Below are 26,112 nucleotides of genomic sequence, written 5' to 3'. Positions count from 1 at the left end.
CAGCAGCAGTGAATGGTTAAAATGTTTTAGTTTTTAGAATTTTGAGGCCTTTTTGTCTGCTACCTTTTTGCCCAAATGAAAGACAATATCATTTCATTGATGTCTTCTCCAGCTTGTTTGCTTTTTTTTAAAGGTATCTGCCTCATCACCATATCTTTTTCAATCCTTTATCTTAAGTTATATTTCTATAATTACAGGATGTTGACCTGAGTAGAGCAGGCAGTACTAGAAATTCACAATATTTTGATGGTGTCCATACTTAACAATCATGTATCTCTGATACAGTGATGCATTTCATTGTATAATGTTAATATTCCTAGATTTGGAATGTATGGATCTCACAAATCTTTTTAATTAATAAAAGGTTAAAGGTTTTCTAAGGAGTGAAAGAAGTGAATTAGGTGATCAGAGGGCATTCTAATTCTAAATTTATTTTATGGCTCCTTGTAATAATTTGATTTGAGTTTGTGAATAGAGAAATTAAGTTTTCTTTTTGGCAGTGGAATGCATTTTGTTTTTTTATAAGAGGGTAGATAATATATATTATTTCTTACTTTTTAATATGTAAAAACTATTTGATGATTTAAGCTAGTGTATGCATTTAAATGTGTGCATTATAACAGGCATTGCTTATATTTATAAACAAACTATGAATATAGTTCTATAAAATACAAGGTGGTCAACAAAAATCTAATTAAGTAAAACCATTTTTTTTCAAATAAAGTTAAATATATGATTAGTGGAACAATGTTCTCAAATAAAAAGTCCAATTTTTCTCAGTATGATTCTCAATATTATAAAACATTATTTTAAAGTGTACTTTAAAAAAAGTGTGAAACTACTGTCCTATAAACCACAAAAGCAGTAAATATCCAGCTCATAGAAATGATCAAGTTTTCATTCAGTAGTTGTTCATTAGACTCTGAGAACCTTTTTATGTATCCATTTTCAATGTCATGTAGTTTCCCATTATTTACTTTTTCAAACTCTTTTCTAACTCTTTTCTTCTCGCTGTTTTTTTTTTTTTTGATCTCTTCAGGTTGCTGCAACTGGCCCAGTAAGTAACAAGAGAATGGTTCACCTTTCTCCTGATTCCCATCACCATGAGTGAGTATTCTCTGTCTTTATTGTATATCATCATTAGTGACCTGCATGTTTGTGGTCTTTTCAGAATCTTCTGATTCTTTTCACACATAAAATGGTAATTCTGTGTACCTTTTAAAGGATGTTTATTATGTGATGAGGGCAGATGGAGGAATGACAGGTAGCCCTAGGATGCAGCTTGTTCCTCACAACCCCAAATGTGAAAAATACGCCAAAATGCAGCAAACTAGCAACAACAGAAAGAATATAATAAAAAAGTCTGTCCCTGTAGGTATTTAGATCCTAGACATAATTCTTCCTCCTCTTTCCCTTCCACCCATCCCCCCCTCCAGTCCTCCCCCCCCCCACATACACACAGAATTTATGGCTGCACCTGAGGGGAGGCACTGCATCAGGTTCAGTTTAGACATGAACTTGGGGTAAAGTCCTGTGGGAAGCCCAGACCACATGGCAGGTTAAGATCAATGAAACAGACCAGGCCAAGGCTCAAGAGGAAGGAAAGGGAGTGGTTGTGGAAAAGTCCAGAGCCTCTGGAGGACATAAGTGCTTCTGCTTTTCAGAAGAGAGCAGAAATATGCAGCACTGATTACAGCTATTTAATATTGTATAAGAAGAAACAAGCTGTCAGCAGAAGAATAAAGAGAAAGGTGGAAGAAAGACCAAACTGCGGCAATTTCTCAGTGTTTCATCTCGGTATTGGTTCAGAATTTTCTCCTCCAAGCCCTTCCTGTCCTCCACAAGGTCAGCTTCAGGACTGAGATAGTCACCTCTAATAGAACATCATAGAAGCAAAAGTACTGATAGTAATAAGCAGATTTATAGCAAGATAACAATAGAAAAGTCACCAGAGCATCTGTTAAAGATAGCCAAAAGTTGCCTGAGATTAAGAAACAGAAAAGCAAATGACAGAGCCATCCCAAAGAACAATTATTTCATGGCAAAGGAGTCTGAATCAAATCCTCTGTGGAAGTTAAAATATCACAACAAATTCTGAAACATCCCCAGAACAGTATAATCATTTAGAGAACCCTAAGTTGAAACAATCAGAGAATTAAGTGAAATTAATTTTTAATTATCTAAATTTGAAGCTCTTAAATAAAGAAATCAATAAGACTAACCACGAATTCAAGTCAGCAAGTATTTATTAAGTCCTTACTATATGCCAAGAATAGTAAGTAGAGGGGATACAAAATAAAACAAAAGCGAACCCTACCCTCAAAGAGCTCCCAATTTAACGGTGATACAAACTGCAAACAACTATAGAATGATATCTTCAGGATAAAGTGGAAGTAAAGGAAAGTTCATAAAAAGCTTCTGTGAGAAGGGAGGAAATAGACAGAAGGAACAAGGGCATTCTGGATGTGGAAACAATAGTGAAAATGCATAGTTAGCTGAGGAAGGGTCTCAAATGAGAAATCACAGGAAAGTTTATGTCACCAGTTAACAGAGTACATGAAATGAAGTAAAAACATCAAAAGTAGAAAGGAGTGTGAAGGGCTTTAAAGGCTAAACATGATTTTATATTTATTCCTGAAGGTAATAGGGAGACACTGGAGTTTATTGAATAAGGGGAAGAGTTTTAATATGGTTAGACCTGCATTTTGGGAAGATCACTTGGACTTCCGAGTAGAACTTGGGTTCAATTTTGCACATTCTGAGTGTGAAACATTGAATTCAAAATGTCCAGGAAATATCTGGTTATGTAAGATTAGAGGTCATGAGAAAAGTTAGAGCTCAATAAATAGATCTGAACATAGTAGAGATGATCATTGAATTCAAGGGAGCTTATAACATCTTCAAGCAAAATACTATAGAGGTAGAAAAGAAGAGGAGTAACACTTTGGGGTACCTCCATAGTTAGCAGATATTATCTAGCTAAGAGTCAGAAAAGGAAACTGAGAAGGAGCTGATGGAGAGGCTGAAGGAGAACGAAATATGAACAGTTTCACAAAAAGCTAGAGAGGAGACAATATCAAGAAGAAAAGTGTCATCAACAATGTAGGCTATAAAAAGGTCTAGAGGGATGAGAATTGAAAAAAAGACCTTTCGGTTTTAACTTTGGAGAGAAGTTTCAGTTGAATGATGAGCTCAAAAGCTAGACTGCAGTAAGTTAACAGCATGAAAGGAAATAATTTGGAGATGCCAATTGTAGATGGTTACAGATGAAATATAGTACAGATATAGGCTAATAGCTTTGCAAAAATGGGCAAAGCAAGTGAGATGGTTTTGCTGTTCTTGTTTATTCTTATGGGTTTTGTTTTTTGTTTTAGTTATGTTTTGCTTTTTAGGATGGGGGAAATATGGGTATGTTTGTAGATAGTAGAGAAAAGCAGCCAGTAGATAGGAAGAGATTAAAAATAATGAGAGTGTGGATGATACAGGGAGCAATATATTAGAAAACACAGGCTAGAATGGTATCATTCATGTAGAGGCTTAGCAAAGAGAAAGCTAAACTCTTCATGTGAGATATACAAAGGTAGGGAGGAAAGACCTCTGAGTGATGTAAAATGAGGATAATAGAAGAGAGAGTTCTTCATGAATAGCCTTGATTTTTTTTGGTTTTGATGAAATATGATGCAGGGTTCTCAGTTGAGAGAGTGAGAGAAGGCAGAGACATGGAAAACTTGAAGAGAGGAAAATGACTTAGAAAAACTTCTGTGGTGAGTGAGATATAGAACCATTAGGGGAAATGAAAATATCACCTTGCTACAGTGAGAGCCTCCTTGAACTTATATAAATTTATAGTAGAACCAATTAGCATAATTTAATGATTTTTTTTTCCCCTCCAGCTTTTATTCAGAATTTCTTGCATAGGAGTGAAGACAGTAAATGGTGGGAGTGAGCCAAGGCTGGGCTTGGCAAGGCAAAATAGATAATGGATAGGACTTTAAATATAGAAGAGAATATAAGTTTGAACTGATTCAGTGGGTTAAGATTGGTCATTGTAGGATTGATGGCCTGGAAAGGACAGAAGGATTGAAGGAGGATTGGAGGTTATGGTGAGATCAAACAACACGGTAAAGGATTATAAAGCAGAAGAAAAGTTGGAATGAAAAAATGCTGTGATAAAAAAAGGAATTTCAGAATTCTTGATCATAAAAGTAGAACAACTGACAGTAATAGCAAGATCAAGGATATGACCATCTCTGTGAGTAGCTGAGGTAGGGTGAAGGAACAGGTTGTAGGAAATTCAATAAAAATTGGGAAGTTAAGGTAGTGTGGGAATTGCAAATATATATTGAAGTTCCCTAGTTTGAAGGTAGGAATTGGGAAGGGAAAAAAAGACTGATTAGATACTGAATACATTGAGGAACGAAGTGTTCTGGAGGTAGGTGGATAATAGCAACTAAAATTTTAAGTGGGTGATAGCTAAGCACTGAATGAACCTCAGCAGAGAGGTGATTGCATGATGGTAATAGAGTGAGAGTCTAGAAGTAACAGTGGGTAACAAGACTATTCCATCTCCCCCCACAGTTATCAGTAAATCAGGGTATATGAGTGAAAGTGCAACCAGTACTGGAAGGGATGTGATCGGAGGGAGCCACATTTCAATCAGAATATAAGAATTTAGAATTATAAACAAAGATTCTGTCAAAAATAATAGAATCTCTGAGGAAAAATAAAAGAGCAACAGATCACAAAAATTAAGGAGGAAAAGAAAATTAATGGAAAAAGTCAAAAGAAAAGATTTGAATAACACAATAATGACATCTTACAAATCATGCAGGATATCAAAACTTATAAGATATGGCTAAAGCAGCTCTAACTAAAATATAATTTAAAAAATCTCTAGATACATTCATCAGTCAAAGAGAGAAAGAACAAATAAATAACTTTGGCCTGCAATTTTTTTTTTAGGTTTTTGAAGGCAAATGGTGTTAAGTGGCTTGCCCAATGACATACAGCTAGGTAATTATTAAGTGTCTGAGGCCAGATTTGAACTCAGGTCCTCCTGACTCCAGGTCTGATGCTCTATCCATCTGGCTGCCCCTGGCCTACAATTTTAAAAAGTTGAATATGTCAATCAAAAAAAAAGTAGAAATTTTGAATTGAGTCAGTCAAAAAGCATTTATTAAGTGCCTATGTTGGATACAAATGCTGAATAGGCACTGGGATAGAAAGAAATACAAAAGACAAACTTATTCTCAAGAAACTTGCAATTTAATGGAGGAGACAACAGGAAAAAGTATGTACAATAAAGCTACATACAAGAATAAAAGGAAATATTCAACAGAGAGGAGACACTAGAAGTTAAGAGCAATTGCAAAAGACTTCCTATAGGGACCGCTAGGTGATACAGTGGATAGAGCACTGGCCCTGGAGTCAGGAGGACCTGAGTTCAAATTCGGATTCAGTCATTTAATAACGATTTAATTGTGTAGCCTTGGGCAATTGCCCTGTAAAAACAACCAAAATAAAAAGCTTCCAGTAGAAAGCAGAATTTTAGTTAGAATTTGAAAGAAGTCAAGGTAAAAAAGAGGAAGAAGAACATTCCAAGCATACTGGACAGCAGAGAATATGCCCAGAGGCAAGAGGTAGAATGTTTTGTTTGGGTAACAGCCAGGCAGCCAGTATCATAGTATTGAAAAGTATGTGAGGAGGTATAGGAAGCAGAAAAAGTGGAAAGGCTGGTGAGGGGTAGAGAATAGGTTAATAAGGCCTTTTAATGCCAAGCAAAGGATTTTGTTTGTTATCCTAAAGGAGGTAATAGGGAATCACTAGGATTTATTGAGTTAGAGAGATGACTTAATCAGACCCGTGCTTTAAGAAAATTGCTGAATTGGGGGCCAGACTAGAATAAAGAGGGATCAACAAGCAAACTATTGCAAAAATCTAGGCAAGAAGAGTTAAAGATTTGCACCAAGGTATTAATAATATCAAGAAAGAAGGCGGGTGGGAGGCTAGGTGGTGTAGTGGATAAAAAGGTGTTTTTTTTTAATACCTTAAAGAAGTAAAGCTGAGGGGTGGCTAGGTGGTACAGTGGATAAACCACCAACCCTGGAGTCAGGAGTACCTGGGTTCAAATCCAGTCTCAGACACTTAATAATTACCTAGCTGTGTGGCCTTGGGCAAGCCACTTAACCCCATTTGCCTTGCAAAAACCTAAAAAAAAGAAAAAAGAAAAAAAAGAAAGAAAGAAGGGGGCCCTATTCAATATATGCTGCTAAGATAAAATTGACAGGACTTGGCAGCAGATGTTTAGAAGAAATTGATAAAATTAAATAGAAAAAGACCATTGAATTAATAAATAAAAAAACTGATTTTTAAAAAAAGTTCATTAAAATAAAGTTAACTGAACTGATTTTACAAATGAAAGGAAAATATAGGTTTTTGTCAAAAATGAAAAGGGAGATCTTATAGTCAATGAAGAGGAAATAAAGAAAATTATTAGAAGAAGGTAGTTTGTTCATTTTCCTCAAGGAGGAAGGGTAACTGAAGTGAATAGATTATAAAAATTAATTATTGCCTGAAAAATAGAAATAATAACTTTTTTAAAAAATGCTGTTCAACTTCCCAAATTTAATCTAACTCATTTTCTTCTTCATGGGCCCATTCTTTTTGTAAACCTGTCCCAGTTATATGTATCCATGCACTTGTTAATTCAGTGGATTAACCCTTTACAGGTTGCTTTAGTCTGGGACAGTAGGTATTTTTTATCCATTTTGTTTGAATTTTTTTTAAGTTACGTGAGAATATTACTTATAAAACTTAAAGAGCATTTTGCAAATAATCCAATGACTGATTCCATTACTTTATGATTCACAGGATTTTGGGTACCTGGAATTGTTTATAATCAACCAGTTTCCTTTTATTTAGCCTCTCTATGTACCAAACTCTATACTAACTATAAGAAAAACCTATAGCAATCTCTGAAGTTTTATATTGTCATTAGTCTAGATACCACTTCTACCTCATGACAGTTTTAGAGAATTTTCCTCCTTTATTTTTCTAACATTTGACCATAAATGAGTTAAGCAATAATCCTTTATTAACTGTTTATCATGTACCAGGCATCATACCAAGAGAAAAGATATCTCTGAGACCCAATTTCCATTTCTCCTTCTCCTCTTCCCCCTAAGCAGAGCAACTTAATCTGTAGTCAAAATCCATACTCTGATTTTTGCAGTATCATCACTACCCTTTAGAATTAAATAGCCCTAAAAAACAATCTCTCTATATTATTTATTTTTAGGAACACTTCACTATATAGCAGATAATGATTATATAATTTCTTGATCTAAGTGTGTTAGCTACAGACTTAAGATTTAGCATACTCAAAAATTAACTCACTGTTTCCTTCTTAGATCTGTTCCTATTTTTTTCTGTTTCACTGGATGAGTAATAACATTACAACATCAGAGAGTTAGAAGAGACTTTGACTTAAATCTAATCTAAATCCTTTCCATAGCTAAACAGGATTCCCCTTTATGACATCTCAAAAAAGTTGCCATCCAGTCTGCCTAAAGATCTCCAGTCTTTGGAAATCTTTGCCTTCTGAGCAACCCATTCTAGTTTTGAACAATTCTAATTTTTTGAAATTTGTTTTTTCTTATTTCAAAGCCAAATCAACTTCTCCAACTTCTACTTAATGCACTAGGTCTGCCCTCCTGGGCCAAGCAAAAGAAATCTAATCTTCCTCCACATTTGAATAGAGCTATCATATATCCCCTTCTCTTCTTGCTGTTATTCCTATGTCCTCCAACCAGTTCCTGTATGTTGTCACCATGCTCATAGTCCTCCCCTTTAATCACATTCCATTCAGTTCCTGTGTCTTCTACCTCTAAAACATTTTACGTGCTTTTTTTTCTTTTACATTTCCATGACTAACATCTAATGCCACTTAGTAAACCATTTATTAAGTGCCTACATGTGCCAGGCATTTTCCTAAGGACTGGGAGTGCAATTAATTAAAAGAAAGACAATCACTAGGGGGCAGCTAAGGTGGTGCAGTGAGCACTGGCCCTGGAGTCAGGAGGACCTGAGTTCAAATTCAGCTTCGGACACTTAATAATTACCTAATTGTGTGGCCTTGGTCAAGCCACTTAACCCCATTTGCCTTGCAAAAACCTTAAAAAAAAAGACAGTCCCTGCCCACCCATGGAGCTTGTAGTTATAAGGAGATAACATACCAAAGAAGGCTGGAGAGCAGGGCAGATTGGGAGGATAGCCAAAGATATTTTATTCCATGGAGTTGAAATCAGGCAAAGCAGAGATGCAAACTAGAGTGAAACTAGGGACATATCCTACTAGTTAAGGACCCCTAACTGTTCTCCATGGTGACATTCTCTCTCTCTCTCTCTCTCTCTCTCTCTCTCTCCTCCACAATTCATCCTTCACATCACAGTCAAAGTAATTTTCCTAATGCCTTAGCCTGATAACATTATAGCCCTGCTTAAAAATCAGCAATGGTATCCCATAATGTACAATGTACTTTATATAATTCTTCAATGTTTTCAAAACATCAATCCCATGAGGTATAGATAGTACCAAAAATGTTAACACTAAGTTTTAAATATGAGGAAACTAAACACAAATAACTTGCCTATAGTCACACAGATCACACAGACAGTTCAGTGCCACACTTGTTTCCTCACTCAGGGTAAATCACTCTCACAGCCAAGGGCAAGAGGCCTCTAGCATGCCTAATGTGATTTGTCTACCAAGAACTTATCTTTCCCTTATATATTTCAGATCACTCTGTCTGACCCTGTGGACTTAATTATCTTCTTAAAACTCATTAGTTTTTCCCTAAAATCCTTATTGTTGTTCAGGTCTTTTTCAGTCATGCCAGACATGTCGTGACAACAATTGAGGTTTCTTGGCAAAAATACTTTCTCCAATTCATTTGACAGATGAGGAAATTGAGACAAACAGGGTAAACTTATTTACCCAAGGTCATCCAACGTTACCCAAGGTTACCCAAGCTGATAAATATCTGAGGTCAGATTTGAATTCAGGTCTCCCTGACTCCGGGCCTGGCACTCTATCCACTACCCATTGCTTCTCTACACTTTACTACTTTTCATGTATTATTCAAGCCAGTGACACTGGCCTTCTTGTTGTTCCTCTCTTTTAAATACTCTTTCTGCTTTGCCTTTTCTCTCATGCCTGAAATGACCTTTTCATTCCTATCTACCGGATTCCATGTTTTCCATAAGGAATCAGTCCTCCCTTTTCCCACTATTAGAGCCTTCCCTCTGAGACTACCTCCAATTTATCCTAGAGACATCTTTTATATAACTAGTCTGCATATTATATTAGAATGTAAAGTTGAAGGCACAGTTATTTTTTTGTTCCTTTTTCTTTGCATTCAGCACTTAGTACACTGTTGTGCAGTATATTCTTTGTATAACCAATTATTGAGAGATGTCTTAATATAAGCGTTTTTCTAAGGAATATTTTTCTATCTTTTCCTTTACATACCCATGACCAAAATTCAATCCAACCCAATAAACATTCACTAAGTGCTTACATGTGCTGGGCACTTTCCTAAGTGCTGTTTTCTAAAGTAAGGATGATTTCAATTCCTTATTTTCCATAAATATATTTTATAAAATTTTAGACTTTGAGAAATTATAAAAATAAGGCATTAGCACATATTACTAAACTTAAGCATTTAATTTAAGTAATTTTCTAGTAAAAAACTGTCATGTGTTAATAATACTATTTTATATGTATGATACAGATAAGCACAATTACACAAAAGATGCTAATGCAAGAACAATTTGATTACTATTATTTCTTAAATTTGATTTGTATGGGGAAAATACACAAGTTCCAAAGGTCAAGAAAACACTGCAACTGAACCTAACCTGTATTTAACCCCTTATTAAACAAAGGTTTTCAATTCAATCTCTTAGGAGTACTAAAGCAATCTTAGTTTAAAACATTTTAGTGGAGCTCATAATTCACTTCAATGGGGAAAGAGTTCCTCATTAAAAAAAATTTTGCAACTATTTAACTTTCTTTCCATGATACTAGGTTACTTTGCAAACATCTAAAGGAATACTTTTATAGAATCTATTGCTAAAGATTTTTAAAGCCAAAGTAACAAATTCTGAGGAACCCTACAGAATATTGCTATAATGAGATTTAGAGTGTACTCTGAGTATAAAGTGTTGACATTTTCATAAAATAATACCTTATATTGTAGTCATTGTTTTGCATACAGAGTAGTAAGTCACACTTTGCATAATTTGTTACAGTACTTAAAGCTTGAATTTTAATATGTGGTAGTTTTTTTTAAAGGGAAATGTTTAGTGTATAACAATGAAATAGTTATTAAATAAATGTAAAGTAATACATAAAAACAGTGACCTTACTATTTTACCTTAATTCTTCTAACGAAATTAATTTAGTATCTGATTCCCTACTGGTGAAAGAACAAATTTCTTATTAAGTTACTATAGTATTTCACTGAGAATGCAAACAATTTAAATATTTAAACAAGAATGAATTCAGTTTTTCAGTAACATTTAGATAACTCAAAGAGGGTCATTTTCAAACTTTTTTTCAAATCTTTTGTTACATACTAAAATTCAGAGTTATTTATTATTAATACCTGGATAATTATTTTTATCCCTTTGCCCTTTTTTTTGGTTTTGTCTTGTTTCTATTAATATCTCAATATTTATTCCTTGAATGCAGAATGGAGAACAATCATTTGCTATTTAATAGATCATAATTTCATTAATGTATTTTTCTAGTTATGCAAAGTGAAACTAATATTGTTTCATCTTATGTCTTCTTTGCTTGAAATTTTTCATAAGTCCTCCATAGACAGTTAGTACAACAGGGTGAAATTCTTCACATTTTTTTATGTGTCCTGATGAAAATGACTCACTCCTATAATGCTGATATTTTGTTTCTGTTTGTTTTCCTCCTGTGGTCATTCAGAGAAGTATAAGACACAGTATATGGTTAAAAAATGTTTGTTGAACTGAATTCAGTTGAATTAATTTGTTCTGTAGGCAAGAAGAGAAGAAAAATTACAAAAACAGTTAAACAATAATAAAACTAAATGTTTACTAATTCAATTTAATTCCCTTAAAATTTATTAAATACCTACTGTGTGCTAGGTGCTAGGGATACAGATAAAAAGTGACAAATCTACAAATCAAGAAACGAGAGCATGTGAGTGAGAATGAGAGAGAGATTCATAGAAAGAAAGTGGTAAAAACAATAGAGAAATACAATCAAAATTTTATAAAAAATTTGATAATCACTTTCAGGTCAGAAAAGGATAATAAATAGAGAAAGCTTCCTGGAAAAGATGGGTCTGAATTGAGACATGAAAAAAAAAGGACTTCAGCAAATGGAAATATGAGTGAGGGGAACATTCAAGGCATGAGAGGCAGACAGCAAGGGCATAGAAACTCTGAAACCACTTTAAGCACACAATATGTGTCAGACACTGTTCTGAAAGGATACAAAGATAAGCAAAAACAGTTTCAATCTTCAAGGAACTTATATTCAAAAGCATTCTTGTTTAATTATATCATAGAATAGGTAAAGGAAAGTCCCTTTATTTTTAGGCTTTTTTTTTTTTTTTGCAAGACAATGGGCGGGTTAAGTGTTTTGCTAAGGCCACACAGCTAAGTAATTATTGAGTGTCTGAGGCCTGATTTGAACTCAGGTACTCCTGACTCCAGGGCCGGTGCTCTATCCATGGCACCACCTAGCTGCCCGGAAGTCACATTTTTAAAGTAGATTAGAATCAAAATCATTCAGGGCAATAAGAAGTATATATATCATAAAAGTGTGCAAAAATAATTGATATGTATAAACAACAATTTCTATATCAGTTTTAAATAAAATCCTGTCAAGCGGATTTCCACTATTCATCCAAAAAATCATTCATTATGACTGAATTGGATTTAAACTAGGGATATAAAAATAGTCCATGATTCTGAAAATAAATGTCATAAATAATCATATTAGAAATAATAACATTGGGGCGGCTAGGTGGCGTTCTGGATAAAGCACCGGCCTTGGAGTCAGGAGTACCTGGGTTCAAATCCAGTCTCAGACACTTAATATTTTACCTAGCTGTGTGGCCTTGGGCAAACCACTTAACCCCATTTGCCTTGCAAAAACCTAAAAAAAAAAGAAAGAAATAATAACATTCCATATTACATGGTAATTTGAACACATATAGAAAACTAAGCAAGCAATGCATAACTCTTATTTATGCTTTAAAAAAAGAAACCTGTGAAATATAGGCAGAAAAGGACCTTTTTAACATCAAGAAAAGGATCTTAAACTAAAAGCAGGCATCATATGCAGTGGAGGTATACTAGAAATTTCTTGATAATTGCAAGAGTAAAAATAAAGCTCATTCTACCCTCTGTCATCCTCTATTATTGAATAAAGTTTAAGAAATGCTACTAGTAAGACAAGAAAGAAATTAAAGGCATAAAAAAAGGCAATTTTCAAATATTTGATGAAGACTTTGGGGTTTTCTTAGAAAATCCTTGGAATCAACAAACATACCAATTGAGGCAATTAATACTTTGGCAAAGTTCTGCACCACAAAATAAAACCCATAAAAATACTCAACATTTCTTTTCAGATTGTCTCAAAAAACTTTGTAGAGTTTTAAAAGCTTATTATTAAAAGTTTATTATAAGACTTTTAGGATAACTTGTATAATAATAACTCAAGATTCAATGAAAGGGAGATCCAATTCAAAATTACTACAAAATGGATAAAACACTTGGTGATTCAACTTACCAAGGCATACAAATTTAATTGCAAAGCATTCTTTAAAGAAATGAAGAATGCCTTAAATATTTGAAGGAATAGTTAGTGATCATTGCTGGACCAGACTATATAATAAACTGACTATACTACAATAACTAATTTATAGTTTTACTATTATAACAAAGTGTCAAAAGAGCTCAATAAAATAATAATATTCATGTGGAGAAAGAAAAGATTTAGGGAAAGAGCAAGGGAAAAAAGATAAAAATGAAGTGAGAATTGTGCTTCCAGAACTCAGACTGTATCATAAATCAATATCATCGTAACTAAAAAAATAGAGAATTAATGCCTGGCATCATAGTATATAACTGTAATCCCTACTACTGGATGATTCTGAGATTGGTAAATAATTGTTTGGGAAATCTAATCTGCTGGACTAATGTCAGTCATATGTAACTGAATTATTAACTTTAATACAAATATGGTGAACTTTCAGGAGTAAAGTACCACCAGGCTACCTTTGGAGGAATGAACCACCTTAGATAGAAAAATGTAACAGGTTAACTTTTTTGGCCCATGAATGTTGATGCAATTCCAGCCTCAGCAACCCAATATGAGAGAAGAACAGAGAGAAAGGGAAATCAAAGGAACATACTAGTCAAGAGAGAAGCAGACACTCAAAGTTCAATAAAATACTTAGGAAACAAGTCCAGCAGGTACTGGAGCTCTCCCTACTTTCCATCAAACCAACTTTAAATTAAGCCTAGACTTAGGCTTAATGAATTCTAGACTGACAGAACCCACAAACGAATGGGGTGAAACTATTTTCCTGCACAAGATCACTTAGAAAAACTGTAGGAAAAAGTCTGTATCACTTGGATAAAAGGTTAGTGCAATCTAATGGAGGTTGTATTTGGGCAAGCCAGAGGAAGGCCTTATGGTCCTGCTCAGCAGCCTAGCAGCACAGCTAGCCAAGTATACACCCCAACCCCAGTGCAACAGGTGAGCCCCCAACTCCAGAGCCCCTGAAACAAAAGGAAAGCCAATAGTGCAAGAAGCTTAGGGCTGTGCTCTTTCTGCACAGTAGCAGAGCTCAATTTCAAAAATCATGAAAAAGACTGGAAAATGAGCAAAAACAAACAAATAAAGCAAAACAGAAAGGATCCAAAGCATAAACTCAGAAGAGGAAAACATCAAAAACTACATATGATGCCTGAAAGAGAAATATGAATTAGTCTCAGCCTAAAACCTCCTCCTGGAAGATCTCAAAAAAGATTTTAAAAATAAGAGAAGTAGGGAAAAAATGGGGAAAAGAAATGAACTTTAGGCAAAAGAATTGTAAAAAAAGAGCTTGGTAAAGGAAGCACAAAAATTCTCTGAAGAAAACAATTCCTTAAGTTTAATTGGCCAAATGGAAAGGAGATAAGAAAGATAACTGGAGAAAAGCATTCCTTAAAAATTAGAATTGTGAAAGTGGAAGCTAATGATTGACTCTATTAAGACATCAAGAATCAATTAAATAAAATCAAAAGAATTTTAAAAAGTAGGAAAGATGCAAAATATTGGGGAAAAATTTACTAACTTGGAAAAGAGATGCAGTAGAAATAATTTAAGAATTTTTGGACTACCTGAAAGCCATGATCAAAAAAGAGTCTGAAAGCATTTTCAAGAAATTGGTGGGGGGGGGGCGGGGCTGGAGCCAAGATGGCAACAAGAGAGGATGTCTTTTGGGTGCTGTCTCTTAAAACTTATAAGCTAAGGACTCTAACTACATTTTCAAGAGACAAAATCCACAGAGTGACCCAGTAAGGCAGTTCTCCAACCCAAGGTAACCTGGAAAGGAGCAAAAAGGCTTGGCTCCATGGAGTCAGAGGGGTGGCCCACCAGAGGGGTGCCTTGCCAGAGCGAAGGAACTTCAGCCTCCTGGAGGCAGCCCCATGGAACTGGGAGCCGTAGCTCACAGCAGCAGGGGAGTTTCCTGATCTACACTCTGGGTAGCACCTGGCACAAATTGGGGGATCAGCGAGGGACCTCTGCCAGAGAGAGCACTTGAAGCCCAGCCCTCAGGGCACACAGGAAACATGGCCACAGCAGCCCAGATCCAGAAACCGGAAGCAGGCAGAGCTGGTAAGCAGGAGCCCCCAGGGCATGAGTGCTGAGCCTAGGGAGGGGTGTGGAGAGAGACTGCCAAGCTCTGTCCTCTGTCCCTGGAACAGGACTCTGGGGCTCTGACCACATGCAGATCCTGATCACAATCTAGGACCCCCCCCCAATAGAACAGCAGGGTCCCCCCCACCTCAGCCCCATGGCAGAGGGGTGCACTTATGGTCATTCACAGACCAGGAGGGAAGACAGAGCCTAACACATGGAGATCCTTGTGGGGGGGGGGGGTGTCCCACTAATACTCAAAAGCTCAGGAAGCATCCCAAAGCCAGGCACAGGCTGGAGAAATGAGTAAGCAGAGAAAAAAGAGGAACACCATTGGGAAATACTTTGTCTGTGATCCCAAGAAGTATCAAAACACTCAATCTGAAGATGAGGAAGTACAAGCTCCTGCATCTAAAGACTGAGAAAAACAGAAATTGGGCTGAGGCTATGACAGAGCTCAAAAAAGACCTTGAAAATCAAGTGGAGTAGAAGAAAAATTGAGAAAAGAAATGAGAGAGATGCAGGAAAAACATGAAAAAGAGGTCAGCAGCTTAGTCAAGGAGATCCAAAAAAATGCCAAAGAAAATAACATGCTAAAAACCAGCATAAGTCAAATGGATAAAACAGTTCAAAAAGTTATTGAGGAGAAGAATGCTTTAAAAAGCAGAAGTGGCCAGATGGAAAAGGAGATAAGAAAGCTCTCTGAGGAAAACAAATCCTTCAGACAAAGAATAGAACTCAGGGAGATTGCTGATTTTACCAGAAATCAGGACATAATATTTCAAAACCAAAAGAATGAAAAATTAGAAGAAAATGTGAAACATCTCATTGAAGAAACAACTGATATGGAAAACAGATTTAAGAAAGATAATTTAAAAATTATTGGAATACCTGAAAGTCATGATCAGGAAAAGAGCCTTGACATCATTTTCGAAGACTTACTACAGGAAAATTGCCCTGATATCCTAGAAGCAGAGGGCAAAATAGAAATTGAGAGAATCCACCAATCTCCCCAAGAAAGAGATCCAAAAAATCATCCCCAGGAATATTATAGCCAAATTCCAGAACTCCCAAGTCAAAGAGAAAATATTACAAGCAGCCAGAAGGACACAGTTCAAATATCGTGGAGCTGCAGTCAGGATCACAGAGCACTTAGCAGCAACTACATTAAAAGCTTGTTGGGCTTGGAATATAACATTCTGGAAGGCAAAAGAGCTTAGAATGCAACTGAGAATCAACTACCCAAAAAAACTGAAAGTCCTCCTCCAGGGAAAAAGATGGACTTTCAGTAAACCAGGGGAATTTCAAATGTTCCTGCTGGAATGGCCACAGTTGAACAGAAGGTTTGATCTTCAAATACAGGACTCAAGTGAAGCATAGAGATTGGAGGAGAAGGGGGAAATATGAAGGACTTAATGATGATGAACTGCATGTATTCTTGTATAGAAAAATGATACTGATAATACTCATATGAACCTTCTCATTTAATAGAGCAGGTAGAAGGAGCTTTTATAGATGAAGCATAGGAGAGAGCTGAGTTTGAAGATATAATGTGTTCTAAAAATGGAGTCAATAGATCCAAAGGGAAATGTAATGGGAGAAAGAAAAAGGAGAGGAAGAATAGGCTAAGATATTTCATATAAAAAGATTATTCTTTATTACAATGAGCAATTGCAATGATATGGAAGAGGGGAGGCAAGGGAGAATGAGGGAATCTTCACTCGTCAGATGTGGCTAGGAGAGGAAACAGCATATATACTCAATAGGTATAGACATCTGGAGTAAGAAGGAGAGAAGGGGGACAGGGTGAAGGGGGGGTGTGAGTGATGGAGGAGAGGATGGATCATGGGGGGAGAGTGGTCAGATAAAACACATTTCCTTTTTTACTTCTTGCAAAGGACTGGGATTGGATGGCTTCTTCAGGACCATAGGGCCTAAGGTCTCGGGGCCTCTTGGCCCCAGGGCCAGGAATCTGTCTGCTGCACTACTCAGCTACCCTACAGCAGAGACAGAGTGAAAGGAGAGAGAAAATATAGTACAAGTGGAGGGAGTTGTGGAGTATAAGTTGTGGAGTACAAGTGGAGGGAGTTGTGATCCGCAATGGCAACAGTAGAAAAAATATGGAAGTAACTTTTATGATGGATTTATCATAAAGAATGTGATCCACCTGTAACAGAGCTGGTGGTGTTGGAACACAGACTGAAGCACATTCTTTATTATTATTCTTTTGAGGGGGGTTGCAGGGCAAATGGGGCTGGGTGGCCTGCCTGGTGCCACATAGATGGGTGATTGTTGGGTGTCTGAGGCCGGATTTGGATCTGGGTGCTCCTGGCTCAAGGGCCAGTGCTCTGTCTGCCACCTGGCTGCCCTATTATTATTATTATTATTATTACTATTTTTTATTTTGGGTCTTGTTTTCTTTTTTTGGTGTGTTTTTTTTGTTTGTTTTTGTCGGGCAGTGGGGTTGAGGGTGGCTTGCATGGGGTCACACAGCTGGGTGATTGTTGGGTTTATGGAGCAGGATTTGGGCTCGGGTGCTCCTGGCTCCAGGGCTGGTGCTCCGTCCCCTGTACAACCTGGCCATACCTAAAATTGTTACTATTATTATTTTTTTGTAGTTTTAATTTTAATTTTTTCCTCTCCCATTTACTTTATCACTCATGCGGGTGTATATTTCTTGGGGGGGAGGGGTATTATGTTTACTCTTAAACAGGAATATTTTATTAATTTATAAAAAACATTTGTACAAAATAAGAATAAATAAATGTTTTAAAAAAAGAAATTATCAAGAAAAAATACTGATATCCTACAACCAGAGTGTAAAATAAATTTAAAAGAATCTGCATTTTTGAAAAAAGAAATTGAACAAGTGTCATTGAACTCCATAAGAAAAAAAATCCCAAGAGCCATATAGCTTTAAAAGTGAATTCTGCTAAACATTTGAAAAACAATTTAATTCCAATACTATATATACTATTTGGGAAAATAAGAGTGGGAGTCCTACCAAATCCCTTTTACCAAACAATTATGATGTTAATTCCTAAGCCAGGAAGAGCTAAAATAGTGAAAGAAAATTGTAGACCTTAATAAATAATTGATTCAAACAATTAAAATGAAATTCTAGCAAGAATAATACAGCAATATATATACAAGAAGGTTACTTTGACCAAATGGAATTCATACCAGGAATGCAGGACTAGTTAAATATTGGAAAAACTATCCATAATAAAACTAATGAAATTGTATAATTATTTCAATAGATGCAGGGATAGCTTACTTTCAGTTTTATTCATCTGTCCTTTGCTTTTCAGAATTTCCACCTCAATGCTTAATTGGGTATTTTTAAGGGGTATTTTTTAGCATTTTTAATTGCATGCCCAAATCATTGATGTGCTTTCTCTATTTTATTATATATATATATATATATATATATATATATATTTTATTTTTTACCCTAAGTACTTGACTACATCCCATAAACATTGGTATGCTCTCATTATTTAATTATTTTGATGATAACATTGTTTCTATGATTTATTTTTTGAACAACTTATTCTTTTGGATTAGTTTATTTTCCAATTAAGTCTTAATATATCTAAAATCATTGACAAGCATTATCTATAATGGGGATAATCTAGAATCTTCCCATTAAGATCAGGAGTGAAACAAGAATACTACCACTATTATTCAATAGTGAACTAGATGGTTAGCTTTAGCATTAAGAAAAAGAAATTGAAAGAATTAGAAAGGCAGTAAGGAAACAAAATTATCATTCTTTTATTGAAGATGCTATACTTAGAGAAGTCTACAATGGATAAACCCACATAAATTATCAACATTATATTATCAGCAAAGTGAAGAGTTTTATAGAAAGAAATTCCATTTAAAATAACTACAGGCAATATAAAATACTTTAGCATGGTATATGAATACAATTTAAAAGCACTTTTCACCCAAATAAATTCAGATTTAAACAACTGGAAAAATATCAGTTGCTCATGGATAAAATATAAGAAAAATAATAATTTCTACCAAAATTAATTTACTTATTCAGTGCTATGTCAATGAAGCCACCAAAATATTTTATGTAGTTAGAAAAATTAATAACAATCATCTAGAAGACTGAAAGGTAAGAATAGCATGGGAATTAATGGGGGAAAAAATTCAAAGGAAGATGGCCTAGGTGTACCAAATGTAAAACTTTCAAAAAGCAACAGTCATCAATATTATCTGGTATTAGCTTACAATAGAGTAGTGGATTAGTAGAATATAGGTATTTTAAAAATACAGTAGCAAATGACCATAGTAATAGTGTTTGATAAACCCAAAGATCCTAACTTTTAGAATAACTGATGGGAAAATTGGAAATCCATATGGCATAAATGAGATTTAGACCAACATTTTGCACCATATACCAAGATAAGGCCAAATTGGATACAAGAAGAAGGTATCAGCAAGACATTTAGCCCTTTTCACTATCCCTACAGACAAAGTAAGAGATGTGAGAAATGGGTCAGTATTCTTAGTATTTGAAATTATAACTAGTCAGAGTGTGTTAATAGTACTGGTTCAGCCTGTAGAGAGGATTCTGGTGATAAGGCAGAATCCAACACTGTCCCATGTACTTAGAAGGTTCTTAGTATATATTTGTTTGTTTTAATTGAATTTTATTTTTCTTACATGAAGATGCACTTTCTCTCCATCCCATTTACTCCTAACCACCTCTTTTAAAAAGCAAGAAAAACAATTTCCCAATACAGCATGTTGATATGTGTTTGTTGAATTGACCAAACTCTGTCCTTGACTGTGTTCTTTGTAGGGTTTTTAATCAATGACTGGATGTGCTTATCAAATTTCTAAATGACATGAAGCTTGTAGAGAAAGCTAATACATTGCATAACAGAATTGGAACCCCAAAATATCCCAACAGAATGGAAAAGTGGCCTGAATCCAGCAAGATCAAATTTAACAGGATAAATTTAAAGTCCCATATTAAGATTATATTTTTTTAATCAATTTAAACAGATACAGCATAGGACAGTATGACTTGGCAACCACTCATGGCAGACTTCTGGGGATCTTTGTTAACCGTGACTTATTTTAGGCAATCATATAATAGTTCAATTCAATATACAAACATTAGTTAAATACTCACTATGTACAAGGTACCTATATTAATCCCTGAAGATACAAGAAAAGAGAAGAAAGAAAAAAGAAAAAAAACAACCCTTGCTTTCAGAGGCCTTACAATCTACTTTTCAGACTGCAAAAGAAAAATTCAATGCTAAGAAAGACTTAAAAAAAGGAAAAACAAAACAATAGAAATTCAAGAGCCAATTGTGTACTCTTTAAAATTAAGGTCAGGACTTACTCTGATAGTGCAATTACTCTTTCATACTCCCTCCCAAAACACTTGGAAAACCCTTTTCAGATAATAACAGCAAACACATAAATAAACACGTTGACAGACTCAGCATTCCAGGTTCTGCTGTAAAAGAATAGGCTCAGTCAAGTAGCAATAATAGCTGATAGGGAAAAAGAAATCTTTTCAGGTACAAAGGACAGCACCTTCTCATTGTGGACTTAAATGGGATTTCTCCTATCAGAAAAGCAGGTCTTAGGCCATTAGCCAATCAGTTTAAAGAAACAAACAAAAAAAACAAGAACCTTTTATTGTATGACCTATAATAGATCTTTATTTAAAATATTTATGACTAAATTTTAGAGGCCTCATCAACTCACTTAAGATAAAAATTATGGGCAGAATTTAGGACTCCTTGCCCCCCACCCCCACCCCGTCTGCCATATTAAGGATAACAAAACACAAGTTTAGTATTCATAAGAAGAGAAGTATACTTGGGTTTGATCAGATCATACCTCTCCTGTTTGTAGGCAGTATCAGTCTTCTAGAAAAGATACAAAAAATAGGCAAGGAGTTTTTAATCTGGAGACAACATTGAAAGTCATGCTCAAAAAAGTGGGAATTAATCAACAGAAGGAAGACTTCTTATAGAAGGTAGAATTTTAGGTGGGTTTTAAAGAAGCCAAAGAAATCAGTAAGCAGAGTTGATAAGGGAGAATATTCCAGGCATGAGGATCAAACCAAAATGATTGCCTGGAGCCTCAAGATGGAATATCTTATTCATGGAACAGCCTGGAAGCCATTATCATCAGATTGAAGAATATAAGAAGATGGAAACCTTTGAAGGGGATTAGGTTAGAAAGGGCATTGAAAGCTAAGCAGCATTTTGTACTTACTCCTGAATATTCTCACCTTTCATTCTTTGTTGCTGGGGTAGATTTTTTTTTTTTTTTTAGATTTTTCCAGGCAGTGAGGTTAAGTGGCTTGCCCTAGGCCACAGGGCTAGGTAATTATTAAGTGTCTGAAGTCGGATTTGAACCCAGGTACTTCTGACTCCAAGGCGTGCTCTATTCACTGTGCCACCTAGCCCCTTACTCCTGAATATAGGAATCCACTTGAGTTTATTGAGTAAGGAGCAACATTTTCAGACCTGTTTTAGGAAAATCATTTTAGTGGCTTAATGGAAGATGAATTGGAGTGGGGAGGAATTTGAGGCAGGTTTATCACCAATGGACAATTGTGATAATCAAAGCATAAGCTGATAAGGACCTGTACCAGAATAGTGACAGTGCTAGGAGAGAAAAGGGCGTGTATATATTTCCCAAAATTGCTGCTTTTTCTAAAAAAGTCATTTTTTAGGTTAATTCTAGTTAGTGTGTTTTCACATTTTTAAAAAATATTTTTTTAAGAATCATCTTAATTCAAAGATTTTGGGGGAAAATTACTTTAAAAATATTTTTTAAACAATAACTTTAAACATAACTTGATAGACATACTGTGAGAAATTTTAGTTAAGAGTCTCAAGTGTGGTTTCTTTCCTTTTGTCAGATTGTTAAATTACTTGAATTCACAGGAAATATTATCCATTTCTGCTACTAATGATATTGTACTATGTCTCTAATTCCAAAGGGAATTAGAGACAATTTTCTTAACAATGGTCTTTTTTGGTGAATAAGCTCTTCCTTGAAAGTTAATTTTCTACTTAGGATTAGCAAAAAACCAAAAGAACATTTTCAACTTTGTATAAGTCCCAAATAGTCTGTTAGAAGGGACATTAGACCAATAATCAATAAAAGCATGATGCCTTTGATTTATACCTTTTTTCCTTTCTCGTTGAGCAATGATATCAAATTCAAAACAAATAGGAACCACAGATCCATAAGTAAGATTCCTGCAGGTCACATAATTGTCTAAGTTTTGAAACATAATGTTATCTATGTTTTATTGTATTTTTATTTATTTTGTTAAATATTCCCTAGTTACATTTAACCTAGTTCAGGTAGCATCTTTGCTATAGAGGAGTAGGATCACAGGCTGATACTAAGAAGTGGTACTAATTGCTGACCAATTTAGACCATTCATATTTAGAACTTACCTTTGCATATCAGATAGTATCTCCAATGAGTTCCCAGTTTGACTGAGAGATAAAGTTTCTAGCTGGGTAAGTAGTTTTTTAGGAAAACTATTTTCCATAACTATTGCCAGACCAGAAGATTTTGCCTTAGAGCTAAAAGTCAAGGCTTGAGGTGATAAGGCCCTGTATTGGAATCTTGACAATATCCAAGAGAAAGGGATATGCCTTGATCTCTATAGAGCTTCTTAAGTGTTCTATGTATAAGAGAGCGCCCACTTGCACCCCCTTTGGAGTCCAGTTACCTGAGTACAAACTCTACCTCTGTGTGATCTTGAACCTTGAACACTTAACCTTTCTGGCACTCACATCCCTCACCTCTGAAATGTGAGAATAAGACTAGAAGTCCTTCAACCTCTTTATCTATAATCCACAAATCCAAAGACTTTGTTCATAGTCCTAGATCATAGAACCAAGAGGAATTTAAGAGAGTAATCTATCTGATCACATACCTGAAACAATCCTTTCTTCATCATACTTGAGGTGGTCATCTAGTTTTTGCCTAGAGACTTCCTTTTAAGGCAGACTTTCCAAGGGACCACATTTCAATTTTGTATTAAACCTTAGTATCAGTATATCTAAATAGCCTCTCTGGAGTTTATGCACATTTTGCCTTCTGGGTCCAATCAAAACTAGTCTAATCCCTCTTTTGCATGACAGCTCTTCATATACTTGGGAGTCAGCTATTACATTATCCCTATGATTGTGGAGGTCCCAGTTAATCTTGGTCAGAATCCAGAAAAAAATAAATTATTCTTATAAATAATTTATTGGAATTATCATTAAAACCATTCTTTTGGAGACATGAACACTCATACTACACTTGTCTCATTCTAGAAACTCTCCTTGGTTATTTTTTTTGAACATAGAAATAGATTTGAATCCAACCTTCCCAATGAATTATGAATGTGTTCTCTAATGTGGTACATTGCCTGTAGTGCTCTTGGTTGTTGGGATTTTTTTTTAAATATAATAGTCAAAAGTTAATCATTTGAAGTAATAGTGTTATAATTAAGTTGTGGTCGATAGCAACATTTGTATGTTTTCTTTCTAGAACTGATTCATAAAAGTGAAATTTATACAGATTCAGTAATTTGTATTAATGTAATTAAGTTGAAATGTAATCCTCTCACTGCAATTTGTTTTAGCAGTCTGAATATTGTTTTGTTATAGATATTTTTACATTGTATTCTTCCAGAGTTATATAAAATAACCATTAAAATTTAATATAGCTTAAGGCTGCATTTTCTGGGTAGACAATAAAATACCTAAAAGCACATCTAGGTAGATCATATGATAGCTGATAGCATATTCTAATTTATTTTAATTCTTGCCTAACCCCTTCTTTTCTTTCTCCTGCAGTCATTGGTTTAGCCCTGGGACCAGGACAGAGCATAGCCAGGTAAGACTCACTCTGATTAAGAAATAATTTACAGCATCTATTTCAGTATTTAACCCTATCTTTGGTCAGCTTTATGAGAATCAATCAATCAATCAATCAATCAGTCATTCAATCAATCATTCCTCTATTGGTTTTAAATAAAAAGAGACTGTGACATCAACAGCTATGACAAAGTCAACCCTGACTTACCTCAGTAACTGATTTGACCTCAGTGAGAGGAACTTCTTTGAGTCTTCCTTGGGTCTCAGGTTTTATCAAGACTTCATTTTTTTTTTTCAAAAAGCTAAGTGTCAGAAGTAAGTCTTCTAACTAATAATGCTTGATATTTTAGTGAAAACAAGATAGGCTAGACGGCAAATAATTTGAACTTGAATGGGAAATGGAACTATTTTGCTTAATTAAGGATACAGTGCATTCATAGATGGCTTCTTTGGTAAAGTCACTTATTCATATACATGTCTACACAAGAACTAGTTGATAAAACTGTTACTTACTGTTTTAAATGACTCTATATAAAAATAAGTTCTCTGTCATCTTTATCTTTTGAGTATACAGGTTCTCAATTAGAAGCAAGGACAAACTTAGTATTAAGTTTTGAAATAAATACATCTTTGACTTATAATTTTGTTCCAACAAACTACTGTGCTTAGATGTTAAGTTCCAGGGGAAGATTTAACTTAACTCTATTCACTTTTTGAATTATTTCCTTCAACAGCAAAAGATAATAAGTTTTTTAAAACTAAAGTTTACTTATTGTGGAAAATTCTTTTATAAAAAGGGAGGGGGGTGGCTAGGTGGTGCAGTAGATAGAACAACGGCCCTGGAGTCAGGAGCACCTGAGTTCAAATCTGGCCTCAGATACTTAATAATTACCTAGCTGTGTGGCCTTGGGCAAGCCACTTAACCCCATTGCCTTGCCAAAAACTTTAAAAAAAAAGGGAGGTGGAAATACTTTTATCAATATTCTTTCATAGTTACTCAAAGATTATAAAATCATAGGACATAACTTGTTTAACTTCTTTGAGGCCTTGTCTATCTTCAGACTAATATATTATCTTTCTCCCTAAACCCTCTGACTTCACCATTTCTGACTGTGTACTGCCATGTTCCATGTATTATATAACCAGAAATGTATGGGAGAAGATTAGAGGATGAAGGAGAAATAGAAGCATTACTATGCAGTTTAACACAAAGCAGATTATAAGTCTTGATCCAGATTTCCTTTGTTTTCCTGAAGTTTACTTTGTTTCTTCTAAAATTTTCTTGTGGTGCATACATCTGACATTAAAAGTTAATAGAGGAAAATATAAAAGATATGCTGACTAGGCTGAAAGGTAAGAAGTAACTTAATACTTATTTTTTCCTCATTATTCAGTTCACAGAATTCAGACCTTCCACTTTTCCAGTCTGGTTATGTCCCAGCATGTCCAGTACTTGTAATGTTACATTCATCAAAAGTTTCTTCTGCCAATGAAGGTCAGGTCAGTTTATATTTTCTCCCAAAATGCATGGGTTTTAAAAAACTGATTTTAAACCCTTTAGGAATCATTTAAAGTAATATAGAATCATCTTATAAATCCATGTGTTTTGGGATAAGATATACCTCGATATCTCCAGACAGTCTTCCTTCTTCCAAAAAAAGAATTTAACATTTGTAACTGAAAAAAGCATAGAATCATAGATCACAGTTTTGTTTACATTCTAATTTTAAAAGATAAACAGTTCTTCAAGTTGGACTTTATCTTTTGATGACCATTTGGTCTTCCATTTTAAAGTTTCAATAATCACTGATCTAAAATCCTTATTTGCCTTGATTTTTTTACCATTATTGGCCTACTAATAATTTTCATCCCTGGGTAACTCCTGGTATCATGTTTCTCACACTGTATCTAGACTACCAGAAATTTGGCAAAAAGAAAATAATAAATTTTACTCTTGATATTTACAACTTCAGTTTAGTCTTGGATACTTCTTGACCCTCCTACTCCATCCTTGTTTCTAACAATTATTCCAAACCTTTTTCCTCATCAAACTCCCAAATATATACCTGTCAGTTCCTCCCCTTACACACACACACACACACACACACACACACACACACACACACACAAACACTTACAGCCGATGGCTTAGCCCCTTGAGAAGTTTGAGACCATCCAACATGAATTCCTTCATCTCCCCACTTCCATTCTTCAAAATGATTCCACTCTTTGGAAAAACTCTAATTTTTAAGAAGTTTTCACATCAGACTTAAATTTGCCT

The 26,112-nt window shown here is 35.0% G+C and overlaps 1 protein-coding gene across 6 annotated transcripts in view; it reads left to right on the top strand.

The window, feature by feature from the left end:
* The window catches only part of GPATCH2 (G-patch domain containing 2), a 285,506-nt gene that overhangs the window by 189,852 nt on the left and 69,542 nt on the right, over positions 1-26,112 (top strand). For all 6 annotated transcript variants that reach the window (XM_074222681.1, XM_074222677.1, XM_074222678.1 and 3 more), the window contains exons 6-7: positions 1,040-1,107; positions 23,811-23,850. In XM_074222681.1, coding sequence (XP_074078782.1) covers positions 1,040-1,107; positions 23,811-23,850 — 108 coding nt within the window. The remainder of the gene's footprint in view (positions 1-1,039; positions 1,108-23,810; positions 23,851-26,112) is intronic.

Source organism: Macrotis lagotis, chromosome 2 (genome assembly GCF_037893015.1).
Source record: "Macrotis lagotis isolate mMagLag1 chromosome 2, bilby.v1.9.chrom.fasta, whole genome shotgun sequence".
Taxonomy (NCBI): Eukaryota; Metazoa; Chordata; class Mammalia; order Peramelemorphia; family Peramelidae; genus Macrotis; species Macrotis lagotis.
This window is presented reverse-complemented; position numbering and strand designations above follow the sequence as displayed.